The 24,369-nt window shown below is 41.5% G+C and overlaps 1 protein-coding gene across 1 annotated transcript in view; it reads left to right on the top strand.

Moving 5' to 3' along the window:
- The window catches only part of LTN1 (listerin E3 ubiquitin protein ligase 1), a 452,785-nt gene that overhangs the window by 225,224 nt on the left and 203,192 nt on the right, over positions 1 to 24,369 (top strand). Inside the window, exons 15-18 of the mRNA XM_085623083.1 lie at positions 3,161 to 3,311; positions 7,229 to 7,427; positions 19,418 to 19,580; positions 23,591 to 23,695. Coding sequence (XP_085479209.1) covers positions 3,161 to 3,311; positions 7,229 to 7,427; positions 19,418 to 19,580; positions 23,591 to 23,695 — 618 coding nt within the window. The remainder of the gene's footprint in view (positions 1 to 3,160; positions 3,312 to 7,228; positions 7,428 to 19,417; positions 19,581 to 23,590; positions 23,696 to 24,369) is intronic.

Below are 24,369 nucleotides of genomic sequence, written 5' to 3'. Positions count from 1 at the left end.
TTATGCTAGCTGATAGAGGTGGAGCATGTAAAATTATCGGAAGTAGTTGCTGTGTGTTTATTCCTGATCATACCCCATCAGTCTATAATGCTATTAATAAATTGCATAAAATCGCTGCTGAGATTCATACAGAAAACGGCACTTGGACCTTTTCTGGATGGTTTTGGGCATTGATCACTGCATGGGGATGGAAGGTTTTAACTGGTCTCTGCATTATCGTGGCAATTCTGTTTTCCTGCTGCATTTGTGTCCAGTGTGGTCCTTTACTCTGTTCTCTATGTGTGTCATTCTGTTTTCCTGATAAGAAAGCTATTTCCAATGTCACCTATCAGAAGCATTTAACCAAAGAGGTGGAAGAGATGATGAAAATTGACATATGATGATTATCCTAATAAGCCGAATGTCTTCAGTAAATGCTGAAAGGGTCGTCTGTTGAAAACTAAAATGGCGATATGATTAAGCATTCACTAAAGACATGAATTCTCTCCAGTTAAAACATGTCTTTCCTCTTGTGTTGCCTAATGTCTGGACTCCATTTTGTATTGTCATGTCTCCACGTGCTCTGCACGAGAAGAGTCCTATCTTCGTGTTAGTTGTTCTTGTAATCTGCCTAGTAACAGTCTATAAATAGCTCCTTTGTCCGTCTGGCGCATGCCCAGACTTGACCACATCTGTTATCAGTTAGTCCTTGCTTGACCATGTTTTCGCGGGCTCAGGAAATTGGTTGCTCCGCCCACATATTGGTTCTGTATCGAAAATGTCCATAAAAGGTAATACTCTTTGCCTCATGTTGTATCCACCCACTTATGAGCCCCTCTGTTGTGTATAAAAGGGGACTGTGTACGCAAGTTCTTTGTGCTACTCTATGCAATACTGAAGAGTGTTGTATAGGTTGTAGGACCACCCTTAAGGGTTAATAAACTCTGTCTTTGTATTTGCAGTTTCCGTGCCAACTTCCTTCTAGCTTTCGTTACAGGAGGGCGGACCCTTGTATTTGCGGGCCTAGCTGGGGCCTGTATTCATCAAACCTGTCCTAGTTAGAACAGACAACATGTCTATATTCTCATGAACAATGAAGGAGGAACACGGTCCAGACCCTCTTCAGTAGAGGCTCTGCTGCTGTAGAACCGGGCCATTTCTCACAAGGTAGACATGCTGTGGAACACTTGCCAGGCTGCCAGACCTATCAGGCAGATACTCATTTAGCAAGTTTTGGAGTGTTACGAGTGGGAACTGCACCAAGATCAGGTGGATTATAAATGTAGTCTATGGGGTCATCCAATAATCGATTTGTTTGCCAATCCAGACTACAGCAAATGCCAGTGCTTTGGCAGCAGGTTTTGGCATCCAGGAACAATGGACAGTGCCCTTTTGATCAGATGGTCCATAATCTTTGCATACGCTTTTCCTCGATTTCCCCTGATCCCCAGGGTGTTGAGAAAGGCGTAGATAGATCATTGTACTCTAATCCTTATTGCTCCTGCTTGGCCATACCAACACTGGTACAGCGATCTTCTTCAGCAATCAACACGTCCATGCATACATTTAAAGATGCATCCTGAAATACTTCTAGACACCACAGAGAGATTCTCCAAAAACGACCCCACGTCGCTGAACTTGACAGCATGGTACCTGACCATTTTCAGTTCATGAAAGGGCTCTCCAGAGTGTTCCCACCTGTTCGTCAGCCTCCAGTTCTTTGGGACCTAAAACACTGTCCTCAGTCAGTTGATGCTGCCTCCTTTTGAACCGATACATAAGGCACATCTGAAATTTTGGTTCATGGAACACAGCACTTCTTCCGGCCGTGACATCTTCACAGAGAGTGAGAGAAATTCAAATGTTCACTATCAAGGAACCTTTTCTCCGATTCACAAAGGACAAAGTAATCTTTAGAAACAATCCCAAGTTCATACCCGAGGTTCCTACTGACTTTAACTTATGTGAACCTGTCATTCTCAGATCTTTCTTCCCAAATCCATCTACGTCAGCAGTAAGATTCTTACATGCTCTCGACTTGAGTAGATGCCTCAGATTCTACATAGACAAAGACCAGTTGTTTTTGTCTTTCGGCCAGCCAAGCACAGGCCATCCCCTGTCCAAACAGGGGATAGCTCATTGGCTCGCAGCCTGTATTACCTTCTGTCATGCCAAGGCCAAGCGTCTACTCCAGGAAGAGTAAGTGCACATTCCACATGGAGGATGACATCAACTGCGGCAGTCTATGCTGCGGTCCCTTTGAAAGACATCTCCAATGCAGCCACTTGGAAGAACAGGCACATGTCCACGAACCATTGCTGTCTTGATGTGGGAGCAAAAGCTGACGCTGCAGTTGAACAGGCAGTCCTTAGAAGCATGTTTCGATAAAGGTGAGCCTGCTTCCTCTTTTATTACATATTATAATGTATACTGCTTGCTATTGTGATTCATGCCTGTGAATATATAAGAGTTCCAGTGTTGGAGAAGAAATTGGTTACTTACCTGTAACTCCAGTTCTCCAGCATTGATATCTTTTATATTCACATACAACCCTCCCTCCTCCCCTGTCAGAGGCTCATTCATTATGTATACTCTGTTCACACTTGTGCTTTGAAATCTGAGCTATGGTGGCCTTTAGAGAGAGTAGGAGAGCTTAGGCTTCCACCTCATTGGCTGATGTTTGGATTCTTTCAACGGAGGTGGATGCGCTACTAAATAGAACACATTATTTTAGGCTTATGGCCATTTTAACACTGTACACTGCTATGTACCGGAAATTACAAGCCTGATGACGGGGAATGATATGTGAATATATAAAGGATACCATTATTGGAGAATTGAAGTTACAGGTGAATAACTAATTTCTTCACCATCTCTCACTAACATAACGTTTTCTGAAATTCTGAGCCTTATCATGTGTGATTTTTTGGGAATCTATTCTTACCTCTCTAACTCGTATTAGGTCAATTAATTTTGAAAATACTAAGTACCCTTTTGTTTATTTGCATAACAACTGTCAAACCTAACTTATAGAATTTGTAATTTTCTATTTAAATATATCTTTTTTTGTTGCATCACTTACTTGTCCTTTAAGAAACGATAGAGGCATATGCGCATTTATTCCTTAATTTGCAAATGTATTATTTTGTTTCTGCTTGATATCTGTGAATTTTCTTCATAGCCTTCAAGTTTTGCTGTCTGCTGTAAGTGACTTGCTAAGTAAGATCCTGAATGCTGGTGAACTATCTTGTCGTTTTCTGCAAGTGTTTTTGGATCATCTTTACCCAAGTGATTGTGAATGGCAGACAATGCGGCAGTCTCTTTCCATCCAGGTAAGCAGCTGCTAAAGCCGTGATCTAAATATCTACATTTTTTAATGAATAGATCATTGTGCAGTTACAAAAATAGTTGTTGTGAACCCTTGATTGCATTACTAGTGTAAGGAAGTAAGGTCAGCCAGAGCTACGAAGATGTGAGTGTTGCAGGGTGTGAGGTCCAACCTTTGTCATCATTCATCAGATTAGTGAAGTATAGTAGACAATCGAGTATTAGAATAAAGTATGCTGATGTTTCATTTGGCAAAGGAGTGTTTTCCCTGGCTCTGGCCTTTATATCCTTGGATGCTGATCATTTATGATTAAAAAATATAGACTGGCCATTCATATTTCATATATTTATTTACCCAAGAGCATGTGTTTGCTTCTCAGTTTTAAGTGCAGCGATCCATTCTGAGGGGCTTTTGATGACTCCCTTCAGACATTGTGTTGTTGAGGCAGCATCTTTCAACTATTTTTTAAAGAAAGTGTTAATCACATTTCTTACTTAAAGCAGAAGATTATTTCGCTCTTACCTTCATGTGATTGGTTATTTGGTGTACAAGTCCTTCTCCATGAAGTGTTTCCATTGCATAGTAAGGTAGTTATTGTTCTCAGGTACGGGAACATTTGCTTGAATGCGGAAGCCATCTTAAAAGGTCAGCTTTCCCCCTAAACGCATCACATTCTATATGATAAGCAAGCATTGGATGTATGACCTTAATAAATCTTCAAATACACTATAATATTTTGCATGTCAAATGTGGAATAAATGGTTCGATTGAAAAATGTGACTTAATGAGTCCGTTTACATATAGATATAGTTCATACCTTAAATATATATATTTTTTGTTATTCAAGTTTTGTTTGCTTCGACAGGGAAAACTGCCTTTTCAGGTTGTGTTTCTCTTTTCTGTGCCTTCGTCACAGCTGCACAGAGACTTAAAATGTCTTATTCTCATCTGAGCTGCCACCGTCATTCCCGCCACATCCTGCTTGGATGGTGGTGCCGTTGGCCCTTGTGTACAAACAATGAGCTGTACATGAAGGGCATGCTTTGAGTCTTTGGAGTATTTTTCCATTATTTTGCTTCCATTGCAGAGTATTTTTAACTGTGCTTTCCTCATGGTGAGTAGTAAACACATGTAAACATCACGCTATTCTCCTAGCTGCACATTGAGGATTTTGAACGAGGACCAGATACTCTGCTTTGAAGATAGTTGTTTTGTTTCCACATTGGGAAGTACCATGATGCTGATGCAGAGATACTTTTTTCAAGACAGCATTCTTTTCTTTCTGCTAACTGCGAATGATGCTGGATTTGTGTCTTTCAGTGAATATCTTTAGACAGTGCTCTGGTCTTTTTAAAGCAATCACAAAATTCAACTGCACTCACAATTCAAAAGGAATCAGCACTGTGCAGAAGAGCATCCATGCAATATCCTTGTGCATATTTGTGTAAAGTATGGAGTCCATTTCTAATGAGTACTGTAAACGATACTGATTTTGAGTTCAGGACCGGATGCATTGCAGATCCCATATGTCATGTTCGTTTTTCTTCTGCACTGCACTTTTCATCTCAGTGTGTAGTGATGAGTATTTGACCCAGAAATAGAAATGGCACTAAATATTTCATTGTTTGCGTAAAATAATAAATGTTAGGTCTCTTTCTGGTTTGGTGAGCAGATGAACGAGATGCAAATATGGTTTTATTACTTTATTTTGCTCCCAGTGTTGTGTACCCTTACCGGTGTTGGTTTTGTTCCATGTGGTGAACACATTAGGCATAGCTCTGCTCTTTTGAAAGCATTCCTAATATTCAGCTGCTCTCTCGTTTAAAATGGGGTCAGTGCTGGGTATCAGCTTTGTTACTCCTTTCTCCTTTTCCTGCTTACCCATACTTATTCCTACCCTTATTCCTTCTTATACATGTGTCTACTCCTATTTACACCTATACCTACTCCTCATTATACTTACTCATACTGCTACTTTTGCCCTTCTATTATTATTCCTACTACAACAGGACTTAGTTGGACATGGTACGCAATATATGTAATTTGTGAAAGTAATTTGTATCACATCAGGCGATGTGTGTACAGCGTCTTACCAAGTCTTTTGAGGAACATTTCAGACACCTGGTCATTTTTCATCCAACATGACGTTTCTGTTTTGTTCTGTTGTGATTAGCGGTTTTGCTATTTTCTTATACAACCAATTTTTTTAGGCAGACCTTTGCTTTCCACTTGCTGGAAATACTTTATCCCTCCTTCCCACTCTTTGAGTTATATGGATAGAATGCTTCTAAATCTAAATCCAACCATGTGCCTATCTCTTGGCTATCACAAAATGAATTATTTATTTTCTTGCTATTGTTGTTTTTTTTTTACCTAGTCTACATCTTTGTGTAAACCAGTCAATTCTTTACTATAAAGTATTTTCTTTTTTGCCTGAAATGCCGTAGCACAGAAAGTGTCCATTGCAAGTGACCGAAATTGTCAATATTTGACTTGAGCTCTCTTTCTAATAGCTGTGAAATTTCTTTTCAGTATGACTCAAATTGATTCATATGATTATTGGTCTCTGAATTAAAATCTGTGGAGTATAAATTACATAAAGTTCAGTGTATTTTATTACATTTATTGACTAGTCTAAATGTAAAAAACAAAATCAGGCAATTGCAGTGACAATGCAAGCGCTAAGGTAAATGGGCTTTTTATAATATTATCTGGATTCTGGAGCATTGATTTATCAGTGTCTTTTCCCTAAAAATAAGTTTTGAAAACGTTTAGGTTGAACTCCAGACACTATATTCTGAGTAGCTGTATTCAGCCTGTATGCTGTGTCCTGCATATCATAGTAAGTGTTTAGCTACCATTTTTCTGTAGAGTTGCATCACAGAAAAGTAATTTCGTTTGCTTTAGCTGGACATTATGAGGTATATGGCTGAAATGGTTTCCCTTGAATTATAATCAGAGTTTTTAGATTGACCATTTATGGAAGTATGTCTTGTTTTCTTATGCATGGTTGCATTTACTATTCTATTTGTTTAACTCTGACTTTATGGATGTCTTGGTTAACTTAGGTTGATTCCCCAATTGTGATAAAGTTTGCCCTCAGATGAGAACACTAAAATTAAAATACCTACGCTTTTAGCATGTATGTTCAAGATGTTGTGTGCATATCCTTTCTATTTTAGTGGTGTATAGTCTGGAGTCTACTTATACTGCTTCTTTGCCAATAATGGGTGACGTTAATGACCTTCTGTGAACTGCCTTGAGCCGACACATTACTTACCGCAGAATGACAGTCACTTTGGTTCTAGAGTAGGGCTTTGTTAGTCAGCCACCAGTGCACTGTGTGTGTTGAGGGTCTGACTGCTCCTACATACAGCAAATATTGGTCCCTTTGCCGATGGAGCAGAAAGCAAAGTGTGACTTTACCTTCAATGATAAAATCTGAGGATTACAGATTGTGGCAAAATTATTTTCATGTGTAAGTAGGCACATTTTGTTTTCGTTTAAATTTCCTGTGAAGGAAACTGATTCTGCCTCACCTGTTTCTGATACACTAAGGCCTGCAATATGAGTGGCATCTGAATTTAATTACTCAGCCCTCTTGAACTAGAAGTTTTTTTGCTCTTCACAGGGAGATTTCAGCTGCTGAAAATCTCTATGTGAAACATGTAGGAGTACCTATTCCTACTTGTTTTTCACCCAAAACTACCAGTCACTTGGTATTTCTCAGCCCTGGATTTACTGGGACCACTTCGTAGCAGTAATTGCAGGACAGGGAAATAATGGAGATTAACACGAGGCACTTCTGATTGAGGCTTATATCTCACCAGCAATTCATAACACAACATCAGATCTGTGAATGATTAGTTACTACAATATGCCATTCTATTTAACATGTAAGGTTTACTCTTGTGCTTTCAGTGGTTAAACAAGCCACTCCTGGATGGAAGACTAAGCTTGAATAGAATGGTACCTGGAGAAGCTTTTATATCAACTTCAACAGCCAGACTGCCAAGTCACCTCTGTACTTCAACACTGTTGAGTAAACTGGCATTGCTAATGCTAGAACAGGAAGATCTAGAAAATAAGGATCTGGAGAAACATCAAATTGTAATAACTTGTGAGTATTATAATCTCAGCATACTTTAAAGCAAAAATGTACTTTATTTGTTCCTGTGTTGTTGCTGTATGTAGACATATTCTTCTTTTTTATATCTTTGTAATGTATTGTTTGTACTCGCAGGCCCTTTCAAGTAATTTCGGAATTACCCGCTCCTGCCCTCTGTCTGCTGTTTGACAACCTCTATTAACTTCATGCAGGCCTATGTTGGGGCTTATGCTTATGCTCTGTGATTCCTGTTAGACCACACAGAAATATGGTATAATGTGGTAAACGATCATACATACGTTAGTACCAGAATGAATACTTGAATTAGTTACAGGTATATAAGTATGATTTTAAAGTATACAATTTATTTACTTAATGATGGCATAATAATCTTCACTCTCAGCATCCTCAGTCTATTAAGTATGTGTCCATAAAGTTATTTGGTGTATTCAAGTTTGGCTGACTCCTCTGAAGGAAAACGTTGACGCGTTTCGGCTTCTCGTTAGTGTGGGCCTCATCAGGACTTTGGAAGAAGGAAGTACCTATTGCTCAGATAATATATACAATATTAAAAAAATTAATTTGCAGGTGCTATACATAAACTTGCACGTTGGTATTCCAGCATGGACGAGCACTTTGCACTTGCTTAACAAAAGAGGCACTGTAGTCAACAGATTAGAATCCCATTAGTGGCACATTTTTACCACTATAATCTGGCATTTAACTGTAAAAGAGACGTGAGAACAATCCGGAGACAACTTTTTAACTTTTATATTTGGCTCTGCTTGGACTATACTTTAAGGTACCCATCCCCGGTTTTACACCAAGGTGCAAGTTTATGTATAGCACCTACAATGATTTTTTTACATTGTATATATTATCTAATCAATAGGTACTTCCTTCTTCCACTAACGAGAGGCCAGCACGTATAGACATCATACTTTGGAGGAGTCATCCAATCTTGAATATACTAAATAACTTTATGGACATATACTCAATATGTGACACCATTTTAAGCACTACCTCCTATGTGGACTGCACAGTAAATAAGTAGTACAAGGGCATATTTCGATGCTGCGGAAATGGGACCGACCGTCGATTGGCGGTCCCGACCTCCTAATCACGATGCTACCGCACATGGTGCAGTCGCATACTCCCATTACTCTACGGGAGCTTGTGTTACGTCCGTAACCCGGCCATAACACATGCTCCAATAGAGGAATGGAAGTCTTTGTTGATTCCTGCACCCCGTGGCAGGAACCTCAAGTTGCCTGCCACAAGGTGCTAGGATCAGCAAGGGGGCACCTATGGCACACCCTCAGCCTTCAAGCGGAGGCTGAAAACAGAAGGGGATCCCGCTAGGCTTCCTCAAACATGCTTTCCGATGGGGTTTCCATGTTGAAAAGGCCGGCATGGAAACCCTGCCAGAAACCGTGCATCATAATCCAAAAGGCGGAAAGGCCTTAAATTTGGATTACGGGCTTGTCTCCAACTAGCAGACGGGCTCCCGGAGCCCGTCGGAAGCCAGCCAGAATAACCAGCCAGTTTCAATTCCGAACGGCTATATCATAATCAGCCGGTCAGAATTGAAACCGATGATGAGTGTCCGAAAGCCTCCAACTTGAGTTCGGAGGCTGTCCAACACTCATCGTAATCGGTGTCACATTGTTTGGCGTAATGCAACTGGAAGATTGAAGCAAAAGTGTTTGTTTTGTAATTGTCACAATTTTTGTGTTTAAACTTTGGGGATTATTTTCTTTTTTTTTTTCTTCGTGTTTGGTTGTAATTCATACTCCAGGTAATTAATGTTGAGAGTGAAGATTATAACACCATCATTAAGTAAATAAATTGTATACTTTAAAATCATATTTATATACCAGTGACTAATTCAAGTACTCCTTGCGGTACAAACCTATGTTTGATCTTTTCACACAATATACCATATTTAAGTTTAGCCTATTTCATGCCCAGTGTAGGAAGGTGGAATCTGACTACATGGTTGCCCCCACTTTTTTTCTGGGGTTTTGATGGTTTTTGACTAGTCTGACTGGGATCCTGCTATCCAGGACCCCAGCCTATCTGTTTACTCCCTTAAACGACATGGTGTGCACATTAGGTGCACTAGTGATTGGATACTGTGGTCCCTTGTGAGCCCCTAGTATATGGTACCTTAGGTACCAAGGGCATAGGTACTTCACAGGCCTACCAGGGGCTGAAGCATGTATTATGCCACCCCTGGGAAGCAGACTAAACCTGACACCACAGGCCTGCTACTGCAGCCTGGGTGAGGTAATGTTAGCACTCCTCACTGAGATATAGGTTCCCTATATCTCTTCTTACACGCACATATAAAACTATCAGTCACCCCTAAGGCAGGCCCTATCAATCCTAAGGGCAGGGTGCTTGGTTTCCATGTGAGGGGGTGCCTCTGCCTGAGCAGGGCCCCTCTACAGCTCTCAGAGTCCATACTCTGTGGCTGTTTGTGGATGCGGTTAAACCATATACTCTTAAGTGCATTATAACCTCGCGGTAAATGCTAACTCTGGGATGGCAGCATCAAGACATGTTGTGTTTGGTGTCAAACGCTTTGGAATCATACCCCCACACCAGTAACTGGTGTGGGAGTATGACCCCACCCTTCTAGAGGGATAGACATGTACCCACTGTGGAAACACGGTAGAATCCTGAAGAGCCCTGGCATGACAAAATGGATGCCACTAGTCACAGACACTGGGCTGCCCTCCTGCTGCTGACCGAAACTCGCAGTGGAGGAGGCCCAACAATAGCCATCCTGTCACAGGGAGGTGTAACCACCTCCCAGACAGGGTTTAGTGTATTGGGGCTGGGTGGGTGCACTCCTAGAGTGCTTTGAAGTCCTGCACTGGGGGAGCAGTAGGCTCCTCTGTGCATATGCCAGCTCAAACTGGTTCAGGGGCTACCTGCCCCTGCTCTGGCGCGAAACTGGACAAAGTGAAGTGGGTGTAGCCACCCACTCCCCTGACCCTCCCATAGGAGGGGTCATAGAGCTATTCCCTCCCTTCCTTGTAGTATAAGTTAGGGAACCCTTGCCATTGAAAACTAGATATCCCTGGATGACGCTCTGAAGAAGAATCCTGGACCTTCGACGTTCCACAACCTTTGAAAGACTGAAGAATCTCCCTTGGAGTCAAGGAGTGACTCCCCTGCTTGGCAGGCACCAAAACTTTAAATCAACGGTCGCAAACTTTACCGCTCACGCCGGAGTCCAAACTCCCTGCAGCCCCGGAAGTGGATTTCCTGACTTCTCCAAGGCGATCGTGAGTCCCCATCGACGCTGAGGCAAGTGGACCCCACGAGTGACGAGGAACTGCACCACCTGGGTACCGGGCACTATTTTCGAGTGCAACCCCTTCATGACATTCTACGAACTTGTGCATTGGACCACGTGTGGTCCAAGCCTCCAACAGGATTTCCTCCGATGATCAGAGGCCTACCTCGTCCCGAGTGACCGTGTGCTCCTGGTGAGTGAATCCTCCCGAGGCGTCTTCGCGATCCCTTGCTGGTTGGCTTGTGGGTCCCCTGAAGACTTTTCTACAAATCCCAAGGGCTCCCCTGGTTGCTCCAGGCCTGTCTGGACTTACCCTCGCTGGGTGAGTCCCTCAGACCTTGCTGGTCTTCACCGCTGACTTTTTACACTTTCCACGAGACTTGCGGTTACCAAGGCTTGTTGGCTCCAATCTGGTCACCAACACCGCAGTAAGCTGCAGACTTCGTGGGACACGCCGAATCCAGCTCCTGGACCTCGTTTCTGAAGAGTCAAGACACCCGTGATTACCTGAAATCACCCGATGACTGTGGGCATCCATCTTCCTTGCCCCCAGGTCACTGCCAAGTGACTTTGAACACTGTCTCCTCTGCTTTCAGGTCTTCCTTCTTCTGAATCCAGCCTTGGATTCCACCGGACACTTCTCCCGTCTTCACAAGCAGCAAGTCTTCTTTTGCTCCGATTGAAAATGACGCCGCGACCCGACACCAAAAGACACCTATGCACCCGGCTTCCCTGGGTGAGGTAACTCCAGCACTACGGTGCTCCTGTGTGTGTTGGCTCTAGAATTACTTACCCTGTAAGTGACTTGCTTGTAGACGTTCCCGAAGTATCCTAAAACTTTAAAATTCCAACTGCGACTTTCTCCATTGAAGTCAATTGGGATCCGCGGCTCTGTTCTCACACTGCATGCGTCTCCCGTGGGAACTTTACTTATCTGCCTTGGGTGGATTAGTGAGGCCCCAGTGCTTCTGAAGGCCCTAGGCCTTGTCCCCTCGCATGTCGATATTCCTAAGTCTCTTTTTTAGTATATGGTCTGGTACGCCCCTAGGGCCCCAGCCATATTTGTCCGTAACTTGTTGTGAAATGTTGTTTTGTGCCTATGTTCCTGACTTCTAATCTCCATAAAGAGATTAGCAGAGAGTTGTTAGTAATAAATACATATATATTTTATATATATACCTGTGTGGTGTCCTTTCATTTAGTGATTCAACAGATTATAAGGTAAAACAAGCTGCTTTACATTCCTCTAAAGACTTAGCCTGAAGGCTGCTCTACACAGCTACCACTAGGATAGCTTTCTTGTCTTAAACATATCTACCATAAGAGTCGAATTGTACTGGTGCAAGGTGGCCACTTTAACTAGTGACCAGCATATTCCAGGCCAACTTCTCACACCCAGGTATAGTGGGGTTATTTGGGCACACCCCAAATGCTGTGATTCCTGTTAGACATAAACATAACCTCCCATCAATTTATTCATTGAGTAATCTTATGCCTTCTTGGCTGTGTGATATACACTCTGTTTTGCAGAAGAATACTTCAGTTACCTATATTCTGACAGGTGGAACACTACCTGCAGTAAAGGTCACTTGAACTGAGACCCTAGGCTTCTAAATTGTTCAGCTGTTCATAGTGTTTTAAGAAAAGGTTTAGATACCTCTGTAAGATATTGGGATGCTGAATGGATTATAAAGCTGTTTGTAGTTAGTTCCAAAAGTTTTGTGAGTCTAATGCTCATTTTGCATCTACAGCCCTCAGTCATCTTTATGTGTGCAATGTCTCCTCCCGGCATGGGTGGGAACAGAACTGCATTGTAATGGCAACTAGGCACCATCACTGATTGCGTACATGCCATCTCAGACCACACACCTTTGTTGCTATTTCACTTTGTCCACCTACTCTCATTTTTCTGCTCAGAGGAACCTGCCCTGCCTTCGTGTTCCTTTTCACATTGGCTTATTTGTCCAGTCTGAATATGTTTTGTCCTTGTCCTCCTCCCTTATGCCTTACATATCTGGGTTGAAAGAATGTGTTTTTGAATGAACAACATTCTTTCAGGTGACCCCCCTTCCCCCAGTAGACTTTGTCTTTGGTATTGGTTAGCTGGTAAATGGTGGCCCCTCTTCCCCATACATAGTGTACCAGTAACAGTTGTTTTACCATTAGGAAATTGAAAGCAGTATGTTTTGTTAGCACAGCGTTTTCACTGTAGTTATTATTCAAACCATTTCCCATTTTGCAATGGACGAAAGTAGCTGCAGCTTTCTTTTGCCTAGAGACCTGGACAGACTGTAGGGTTCCCTTGGCCGACATGGTTCCTCTCTGTGATCAGCTAGAGCAAGAAAAGAGAGAATGTTTTTATTTATTTTTGTATGGCGTGCCATTATTTAAGTGGTACCCCCATACAGTTCAATTAATTTGTGAGAAGCCAGTACGTCAGCCCCTTATTTTTCAGGCCCCTTGTGTTGATTTGACATAACATTTTGTGAGCTCTGTACAGAGGTAGCTCAATGCCTAACACCAGCACATTTCCACTCCACATACTCAATGCAGTGTATTGTGGTTGTACAATAGTATTCATGCCTTAAATCATTCATCAGGAAGTCTTTAACATTGTGTCAGCTTTCTGGGTTTGTATGCTTGGATTGTTCAGCGCATTCTGAACCTACTTTGTGGGTAGCCTGGGAATGTGTTCTATAGCGCTGTCTTTCTTCATTTGACATCATGTTGGGCTCTGACTAGTACACTGGGGCACCAGATATATTAGTTCACATTATCACTTTGTTAACATTTTGAGTTGCTTTTTATACACTACCAGGTGACCACTATCACAGTATCTTCCAAGATGGACTTTGCAATCTCTTTAAACTGGCATCACAAATGTTGGGATGGTACCACCACTTATAACTGTATCAGTATTTTGCTTCCAGTATGGTCTCTAATGTTCCAAAAAGAAAATAAATTTACCTCACTCTCCTGTTGCTGTCTTCGCTACCCATTGTTGAGGTGGATTAATTTAAAGTGCAGAGTTTAATGTATGGTAGGGCCCAAAAATGATCAGACAGTACATCTTTTTGTAAACTTAAATCAGTACTGCTAATAACCTACTTAAAAGCTAAAGGAAATTCCTTTGCTTGTCAAACATCCAGGTGTTAGAGCGACACCTTGTTACCAAATTCTGATAGGTAGAACATGATATTTAGGAGATTAGTAACCATTTTCTAGTTAATGTCAGCCAGTTATTTCCCAGTAATCAGTTACTCCCTTAGCTTCAGACCTTTGTAGTTCTATGAGTAGACGGCTTAAATCAAGTATATACAAAGTTTTTTCCGCCTCTGTCTGGCGTTTACCACGCATAGATCTCTATACGTACAGGGAGCAAGGGCCACCTTTACTCTTCATTTCCTTGTCTCTTCAAATGATGTTTAAGGTTTGTCACATTTTGGATACGACTGGTGCTTGTGCCAGAACTCATGCTTAGGTGAACATACACTGTGGCCTCAGCCTTAGAACCCATCTTTACATTTACTCTTATAGCAGTCCATTCTCTCAGTACAAGGTGGGCATAAGTGTAAATCCCCTTCTGGCACTGAGTGATCCCTAGAACGCAGTTATAAAAGAGAAGCCATTTCCTTGCAGATGACTTCAATTTTCTCTTTATAGAGCCTCTCCTCAAAGCTGGGACTGTTTTTAATGGATCTACAGGATGCCTATGTCTTCGTTTTGCTTTGATGCCTTGAGATTTGGTTCTTCTGTCATGTTAAAAGAAGACAGAGGCTGCCAGAAGACCCACTATAGGTGCTATTGCTCATTAGGACATGACCTGTTTGGATCGAGTTTTCTTCCACTCTTTCTTCAAGTCTCGTAACTTGGACTTGAGCAGTTGCAGTTGGGCCGTTAGGGAATTGATTTCAAATTCCAGGAACTCTATCAATTGAGTCGGGTACAGAACTGACTTGGATACGTTTATCACAAAGCCGAGCTTCTCTAACAGAGATATAGACGTCAGAAGATGATAGAATGCTAGGGAGAAGGATGTGGCCATGATGAGTATATTGTCTAAGTATATTATTAGGTGAATGCCTTGTTCCCTGAGTCGAGTGGCCACTGTTTCATCAACTTGGTGAAACACCAATAAGCCGAAGAGAGACCGAAAAGTAGGACCAAGTATTCCAGCTATTTGTCCTTCCACCGGAATTATAGGACTCGCAGGTGCGAAGGAAAGATCGGCAAGGTTAAGTATGCGTCTTTGAGGTCCAGGTGGACCATCCAATCTCCTTGCCTCAAAATGTCAGTCAACAGATGAATCCCCTCCATTTTGAAATGCTTGTAATGGACAAAGTGATTGAACTATTTCAGGTTGAGGACCAGTCTATGACCACCACCTCTCTTCTGCAACTGGAAGACATTGCTGCAGAAACCCCGGTAACCGCTGTCGCAGAATGCCAATGCATGTTTCTGCAGAATGTCTCCTATTTCTAAATCTATCAAATCGTTGTCTTGTTGGGAAAAAAACAGCTGAGGTGGAAGGAATTCTTGCACTGGGGTCTGGAAGAAGAAGTCTATGCAAAAACCCTGAACTGTTTTTTATACCCAGGCATCCCTTGTAATCGATGTCCAATTGGACAGAAATTTGCGGATACGACCCCCCCAGAGGACACAAGGAAAAATTTAGTGTCCTTACCTGTGGTAATCTGGGGTTGCAAGTCTCCCCATTGTCCACCTCGGTTTTAAAAACAACGGGTAAATCTTCTTGTCGCTGGTGTTGTCTTACTAGTCCCCTCTTCCACGACCGTAGCCACCTCTGGGAGGGCCGTGATAGTATTGGCGGCCTTGCGAGCGCCCCATGCCTCGCCCGGCCCATCCAAAAAGGCCCGATTAATACCCTACTGATATTTGATTGTGCCTTTGTGCGGTGAATGTACAGTTGTACTTTGATACGTCCTTGACAAATCTGTTGCCAAAGAGGAGACCTTCCGCTAAAGGACCCGCCTCCGAGGAGGCTAGCTCAGTGAGATTGGTGTCTATTCTCATCAATAAGGATTTTCTTCTTTCTGTTGAAATGGCACAATTTGCGTTGCCCAAGAAGCAAAGAGCGCATTGGGTCCATCCTGCCAATATGTCTGGGTCCATAGGGGCACCTGTGTCCTTGGCCACTAACGCCATCTCAATAATTTTTGCCAGGGGGCCAGTGATGTCCAGGAGCTTGTCCTGGCAACCGTGCCAAGCTTGGTCTATGCCCTTTTTTGGGTCTTTGGTGAACTTCTTTAGCAACGCCAGCTTGTTGGAGGTTGATATCCGGGGTGTCAGCTACCTTATCCGAAATATCGGGCCGTGGACATTCTGATCTTAGCCTGTTACGGACCTCTTTGTCAAAATGTTTGCAGAGGCTTTAGTGGAAGTAATCGGACACCTCCGCGGCTGGAGCCCAGTCAGAAGATCTCGGATGGACAATGTCTTGGGGGTTAAAGTCAAAAGGATTTGTGAACTGGAAATGATCGGAGCAGGCAGGTTCAGATGCTCCTTCTTTGCCTTCTTCTTTCTAGGAGGGGAGTTGTGGCTGGTAGCGTCTGTATCAGTACCCGTATCAGCATCCTGAGCTTTGCTGGGCGCAGGAGGCGTTACTGCAGGGGCAGAGTATTGATGATCCCCAGAGGAGGCCTGGGGCAGTTGCGCTAGTGCCTGCGCATGCGGCCATGTCGTAACTTGCCTCTACTTTTGGAATTCCCATCCGAGGAATTCAGCGCTGAGCCTGCAGCGTCAGGGAATTGTAGACCATGCATCTTCGCAAAATTTTCGAATTGGGCAGTTATGGGCTTGAGAGCGGCTGCCAGAGCTTGGTTTACTGTCTGGGGGACAACTGACTCAATGGCCACATTCACTGATTGTTGCACTGATGCATCTAAGGCATCCACCAATTTGTCCTCCAGGAAAGGACCCTGTAGTTCTTCATAATAGTCATATTTGTCCTTCTCGAGCGTGGCCCAATCTTCTATGCTGGGAATTTAATTAGTTATTAAGTATAGTGATAAGGAATGCCAAGCCAAAATTCCAAAGAATCTGTAGAGAGGGGAGCCGCCCACATTGAACTATAAGACAAAAGCTTGCTCCTCAGCCCGCTGTAATCAAAAAATTATTCCAGCCCCTTTTAGGGTGTAAAGAGAGCCAGTGGTTAATTTGAAAAAGCCTGTACCCAACTTGGGTCTTCCAGATTATTGCAGCCTAGGATCGGTGTAGGAGCACCCAGACAGGAAACTCTCGTGACTGCATACCGCATTAAAAGAAGGGAATTTCACTTGTTGGGAGTCGCGGAGCCCAAAATCAGCCCAATTGGGCTATGTGATGTCCTGCACTCCGTAATGTGCGCGGGCCCAATCAGGGAAAGCACCGCGGTTAACGCGTTCAGGATGCGGACTTGAAAGGAAAAATGAGGGAAACTGGGGCAACCTAGCGGAGGCGAGCCGATATGCGGGTTTCGCATTGACCGCGCTCACTGCCAACCGAAGCGCAACACTACTCGCAGCACAACAAGAGACTACTGCAGCAACGTGCATACGCAGGAGTGCCCACGACCAGCTGATCGCACTCGACCGTCAGTCAAGTACAAAGTTGAGTACGCTTAATTAAACACATGTAAATAAATACACGTCAGAATTATCAAGGTAAACCCATACAGAAATCAGATGTCATGATAAAAGTAGTAATGTATGAGTACTTAACTCTGCTGCAAGCAGCAAAGAAAGAGGAAGTAGTGGTGCTGAAGAGCCTACTTATAGGACACAGACTCTATGGTTGGTGGTGTTGCACCATGGCATTGTGGGAAATGTAGTTTATTGTAGGTATTAAACATTTTTTCATTGGCTGCTGAATATTTACAGTAAAGAAAGAGAAAGCATAAGCCGAAGCCTCCGGTCCTGTAATAGAATTGATAAAACCGTCTTCCTATATTTTGAGTGGTGTTGAATCGTCTGAGTAAATGTGTGCTTTGCGTAGTCTCAAAGCAATTTGCAACAATGAGCACAATCCTTCTGTGGACCTTTTTTTTAATGTGAAACAGTTAAAACTTCTTTGCCATTGCGCATCAACTGTCTTCTTTGTAATACCTGGTGGATACAGTGTATGTACTTCCATCCATAGTTCAGATGCCAAAATACATTATTGATCATAATCTGTGTAATTTGAAACTAGCGTCCTCATTACGAATTTAGGTGTAAGCACACTGGGGGTGCAATCTCTGATTCTGGCAGGTATTTCACACTTGAATACAAGTTTTACAAGTTAGTTCACCTGGAATGGAGAATAACACGAGAGCCCGGGTGTGTCAGGTCTAGTTCTGCTTGTTTTAGCTTCCCTTCTTGGGAGGAAATAAAAGCCCCAAATCGGCTTCCAGTTACCACCTACAACAAGCACATGATAAAAGGACGGGGAAGGGGCCTATTGTAACGGTTGTGGTGTAACTGGCGGGTACATGGGCCTGAAGAGTGGTCAAAAACACAGTGGACTGGGACAAAAACAAAAAAAAGGCTCGGGCACCAAAATAAATGTGGCCTCCATTAGCGAAAAAAGTGACCCTCATTTACAAATCAGACCAGTTTTGAACTTGCAAAGACACACTCAATTAGTGTTTTGCAAGGTACAAGAAACTGCATGCATTTATGTTTGCTGCAGGTGATGTTTGTTTTAATATCAAGGTAATCAGCATTTAGAAAAATGGTCCACTGTCCATAAAATAGGCCCTCAAACTGCTATAAAACAGTGCACACACTGATCTGTCAACCCAGATGCCAGTCTGACCTTGGCTAGTCGCGAGTAGGTCTGGTGTCCCTGGGGGTTCTCCACGTTTACAACAAAACTTTTTTTACATGGTCTTTGACCCCGCATACCATTACTCTGCGAGGACTTTGACCCCGCATACCATCACTCCGCATTTTTTAACAACCTGTGTGCATTTACCACGCATGCCTTTACAGCGAATTACGTTGTACAGGCATGTATGGTAAATGCACACGCGTTGTGAAAAAAACAATTTGGGCGATACACGTCGTTGTGAGGAAACAGAGGCTCTTCCGTTTCCTCACTACGACGTGCATCGCCCCTCAGAGACAGACAACAGACTTCGTAAACAAGGGACCAGGAAGAGAGAGGAACCACCAGGAGAGAGACGTAAGGAGGGTTTGGGTTAATTTGTTAGGGGTGGGGGGGTCGTGCTGGGGTAGTGTTTTAGGGTTTATGGTAGTGTTTGTGTAGTGTAGGGTAGTGTTTTAGGGTTAAGGGTAGTGTTGTGCTGTGTAGGGTAGTGTAGGGTACTCTCACTTACCTTTAAAACTTTTACAATGAGTATACCTTTACCATGCATGCCTATGCGTTGTAATGGCATGCGTGGTAAAGGCTTAGTCATTGTAAAAGTTTGCGTTGTGATAATTTGCGGGGTCATTGTAATTGCGTTATAAAAAATGCGGGGTGATGGTATGCGGGGTAATTGATTGCGGGATAACATCACATATTTGTCCCTGGGCCCAGGATTACCTTGTTCGGCATTTCTGGACCCGGTAATCTGGAAACACCGGCCTTCTCAGAATGGCCCAGATAATGCTCCGGGCCACTCGTAATGAGGGCCTAAGTGTGTATACTTATTTTCCATGTTCTGTTTGCACCTTATGATTGCATTCATTTTAAATCTAATCCTACTCTTTAGTTTCAGAATTACTGTACTCATGGCAGTGGTGTGATGAGCTACAAACGCTTCCTCCAGTCCTAGTTGAATGTCTAGAAATGTTTGAAACATTAGATATCACACGAGAAAAACTGAAGGACTTTGCGGATATATTGTCTGACATCAAGGACCTGTTGATGGAAAGGTGAGTGGGACATATTGTCCTGTTTTGTCTCTTACCTTGTTTTAAAAAAGCCAGAAATTTGACTCCCTTCACTTTTTGTGACACAGGTGAGACTTAAGATACTGGCCAGAGGGGCTTGTTTAGACAGTGTTCTCTTCACAAATTTGCAAACACGACTTACTTCTCTGACATTTTTCTCTTGAACTTCTAATCTCTAAGCACAATTACGGAGAAACATGTGCTGTTTTGTTTTATTGGGTATTTGACTCAATCAAGGACATGTTAGAGCTCCAGTCTCTGCTGTCATGGAAAGAGCTGGTTTTGAACTAAGGTAAAATATTTGAAATTTAAGCAACGTAATTCACTTATTGCCATCTTATTTTTCACCATTTGCTTACCATTCCAGAGCCTTATCATAGGTGTTTGATCTATAAATGTCAGCAAGTGACGAAATCCTTGCTGATATTTATGTGGCTTCAGGTTTAATCCCAGCAGTGGTGCAGGAGTGTCATAACGCACGACGTATTAATATTTCTTTCCACTTCCTTTGATGTCAGCATGTCCAGTGGTGCATCCTGGAATACTTTGCTTGTGGCATCTGGTTGTAAGTAGGAGTGCATACCATAAGATAAAAAAGTATAATGCTGTAGGCAAAAGGACTGCAATAATGTGGGCTCTTTATAACCAAACAGATGGCATTTGTTATTAAACACTTAAACAATTAGGGTTAATATCTGTGTTATACGTCATCAAAAAGGCTCACAGAATAGAGAGACTATGTTTGTAGCAGTGATGCAGTGTAATACAATAAGCAGTCACATAAGGTAATGTGATGAACTTTAATCGCCTTACGGCAGGCTGCAAGTCTGGCTTCCATCATCCATGATCTTGGTGGTCCTAATCCTTCTGCCATGTGCCACATGCAATGTAGTCTCATCAGAAAGCATTTGGAAATAATTTGCTGTCCTTGGCCTCTGTTTATTCTAAGGTGATCACTATATTTTATTGTCTGGGGTTTTTGTGTGGTAGCTTTGCAGTTTTATTGCATGTATACTTGATAAAGAATTTGTTTTTAAGGATGACCTTATGTCAGGTGAAGGTCTACTTAAATACATACAATTTAAATGAGGCATTCAAATTCAGATTTTATTTCTTGTTTCGATTATCGCTTTTGCGAAAAGTAAACTAAACTTTCCAGTTTATTCAATTCAGTTTTACAAATGAAACACATAGTGTTGTTCCTAAAATGTTTTTTAATTTATAAATATTAATAGTATAACAATCACTTAATGATAAGGTGTGTTCATAAGCTCCACTGCTTCTTAAATAGACTTGTCATCCTTTTTAAATGTTTGCTGTAAAAATTGTTGCCAAGAAGGCATCAGTGCATGCCAAATAAATACCAAGTATACTGTATTGTGTATCTCTACCTCTCAAAATTCACCTATTACTCCCGAAGACCCTTATATCAATAGCCTAAATTCATTAGCAGTATTATGAACAAGTTGCAGTATATACACTGTTAAAGATTTGTCATTACACGATGTGATTTTAATAAATTGACTGATTTACTCCTACTTCTAAGCCCTAAGATTTCAAATGCCACAAGTGCAAAAGGTATATTTTTCTTAAACTTATACAGAACACCTTATTCTTGAAACAATCCTTAGTTCATGGCATCCCCCATTGTCTTCAGGGTTGAGAGTTGAATGGTATTCCTGCTCCTGATGAAGGACCCCAGGTGTACCTTACACTACAATCATCTGCAGATCCAGTCTGAGCACCTCTGTTGACACCCATAACTAATACCAAGAATTAAAAATCAGTCCAGGCCGTGCAATAAGATGTGAGCGATTTTAGCCTCTTAGGCCATTTTCAAAGGTCACAGCACTCCATTGTATGTATGCGCTTGTCCATTTCCACAAGTGTGCATTCATGCACAGTGTGCCTATTAAGTGCACCAATCATATTTTGAACCATATTTTGAAGTAACAGAACTGTCACTATTTATGTACTGTCATTATTTAAATACCATTTAAAAGTTATCTAATTTTGGTTCTCAACAGCTATCAGTACATTTGTTTTGGACATATTATGTTTTGCTGTCATTTTCTATTGTATTTATTCTCCTTTGGAGATGAATCCCATAGGACTACATGAGCTGCTAACACTCATGCCAAAAATGGGTGGAGGAATCCTGGTTGTTTGCAGTGCTTGGGGTAGCTCAGACCTATACATTGAAAAAAGCAACAGTGCAATTATGGGTTCTTGTACATACCCATTTTCATTTTAGATGTTTTAGGCTTACCTCTTTTTGGACCCATCATCACTCTTTCTGATTTTCAAAGGGATTGTTATTAAAGAAAGCAATTCATATGGAATTCCACAATTGCGCATCTTTTTTCAGAGGAATAGCCAGTATATATTTGTGAAATGTCATATTAACTGGGCACCTCTTACTTGTGCCACATTTTTAGAGTATTAAACCAAGCAACAAAATGTTATCCATTCCGCATTGCTTCCTCAATAAACCTGTCTGCTAAAGCAGGATTGTTTGTGTCTCCTGCCCGTTTTTGCACCTGGCACAGAAGGCACTGACAAAGGTTCAAGTTCCGAAAGGAACTTGTTTCAATTTAAAAATATAGGAAGCAGTCTACCAAATGTACGGCTCTCTGAAATAATTTGGCGCTATTAAGTCTTGTGAATACTGAGTGCCTTTAAATCCTGTCATGAAAATGAAGGATATTTATTGTGGGCACTCCAAATTTGATGTTTGGAGAGAATGGCTATCATTTGGTCCCAAAGAAAGTGGGAATTATAGATGTTAGTTGAAACATGGAAATCAATTGCCCAGTGATTTAGGAGCCTTGAGAAAGTGGCCTGTATGCACACATGTTGGCTGGTGTTAGTGATAGTTATATGTGATTTCATAGTAAAACGATATCCTGGAATACCATAACTGAGAAACCATTTAATCTAAACTGTTTAATGGAAATTTTCAGAATGAAAGGCATTTACCTTTTCGTAGAAACCAATTAATAGAGTATCTTTTTGGTCGAAATTAGTTTTTGAATGCTTATTTTTTAAGTGTAGATGCAATGGTTGCAGGTTCTACTTTCAGAAACAGTTTTGTTGGAGATATTTATTCCAGTGCTTTACTTCAGGGGACATTATTTCATATTTATATCTTTTAAATTGTCAAACACTTACTTTGGATGCTCTTTGATTCTACACTGTGCCCCATTAGAGCATATAACTTGGAAATTTTTGAAAAAACACGTTTGTGCCCTTTACAGAAACATTACTTTTTATTACTGCAATTTATGAATAAACACACGTTTTCATCATGTTCTGGACTTTGTTTTGTAACGTCTCAGATTGAATCCTCACCGTGGGCACCTTTCAATTCCCTTTCTTATAGCGAAGACGTTACATACAATATCAGTAAGAATGAACCCTAAAGAAAGGTTGTTATGAGTTGAATGTGCACATTTAAAAAGGGTTATTGGGTCATAAGTATAACATCGCTTTTTCCATCAGATGAAAAATAATTGCATGCACCATCAGGCCATTCTTTTAAGAAAACTACTTATTGGCAGAGGAATGTCCACCTGCATTTTAAGGTTAATTATCCAAAACAAGCTTTGCATTGGCTCGTGCAATTTTTGGTAGATCATATAAATGATCTTGAGCAATAAATCGTAAAAATGTGTACATTTTCTATTTAGATTTTCCAGTTTTTTAGTGCTTGAATTTATTGAGGCGTACTGGCTTCAATTTATCTATAGCAACCTAATCTCTACCAAGTTGAGCATAATCTAAAAATATGAATTACAGTGTTTGGTAGGCCATGAATCGACATTTTCTGATAGTTCTTCATTGGAAAAGCATGACATTTTTTAGCCTGTACATTTTAACAGTTCCAAACACCGAAATTTCACACGAGTTTACAGCAGTAAATTTCTAAGGTTTTGTATGTTGTTTGTTCTGTCTACTAAATGGTGTTGCTGTTCACTTTCTGTATAATGCAGGTCAAAAGAATGTGGCTCACTTTGGTCCTTGGCAGCTGGTAAATTGGTGCAAACAACAGAAATTCAGTTTTGCGAATTGAAGCCATATGTTGAAAAAACAGAAAGGTAGGTTTATTTTGATGTGGTCTGCTAGAAGTTTTTCATTTTCAAGTGCTTTGTGAGTGAAAAGAATGAAGCCTCCTATTTTCTGGAAATATGTGGTACTCCATCAGGATGCCACCCCATACATTTATGTGAGGATGGATATTCTTTAATTTACTCTTCTTGTTACTTCATCATATCTCGCTTCTGCCCCATCTATACCTTTTTATGCAATTAACGTGTATACCCTTATTTTAATTTAATTACTCTTTAATAAAGCAGTTAAAATATTGCTGAATGAAATGCTGTCACGTTTAAAATAGAATAGTGAAATTATTTTGGGACATAACAACACAATGTGCTTGTTAAATCATCCTTGATAGTGTTGAGAAGTATTTGCAAAATATTATGAGAATTGTGTGATTATTTTTATTGACATCTCCTTAGAAACTAGCGATTTAGTTGTGTGATCTGCCGCCCACACATGCATTTTTTAGTCTATGAAGAATCAGAAACTGTGCTCACTGTATTTGCTTACTTACACGCATGGGTCGAAACGTCATGCCACATTCATAAGTGTTTAGAGAAGGCATTGTGTAAGGATAGAGGAAATATGAGAACCATATGGAAACCTATACACTTACAATAATGAGACACATGTCTTAAGTCTGCCCCCATAACATGTAACACAACATACA

Source organism: Triturus cristatus, chromosome 8 (genome assembly GCF_964204655.1).
Source record: "Triturus cristatus chromosome 8, aTriCri1.1, whole genome shotgun sequence".
Lineage (NCBI taxonomy): Eukaryota > Metazoa > Chordata > Amphibia > Caudata > Salamandridae > Triturus > Triturus cristatus.
This window is presented reverse-complemented; position numbering and strand designations above follow the sequence as displayed.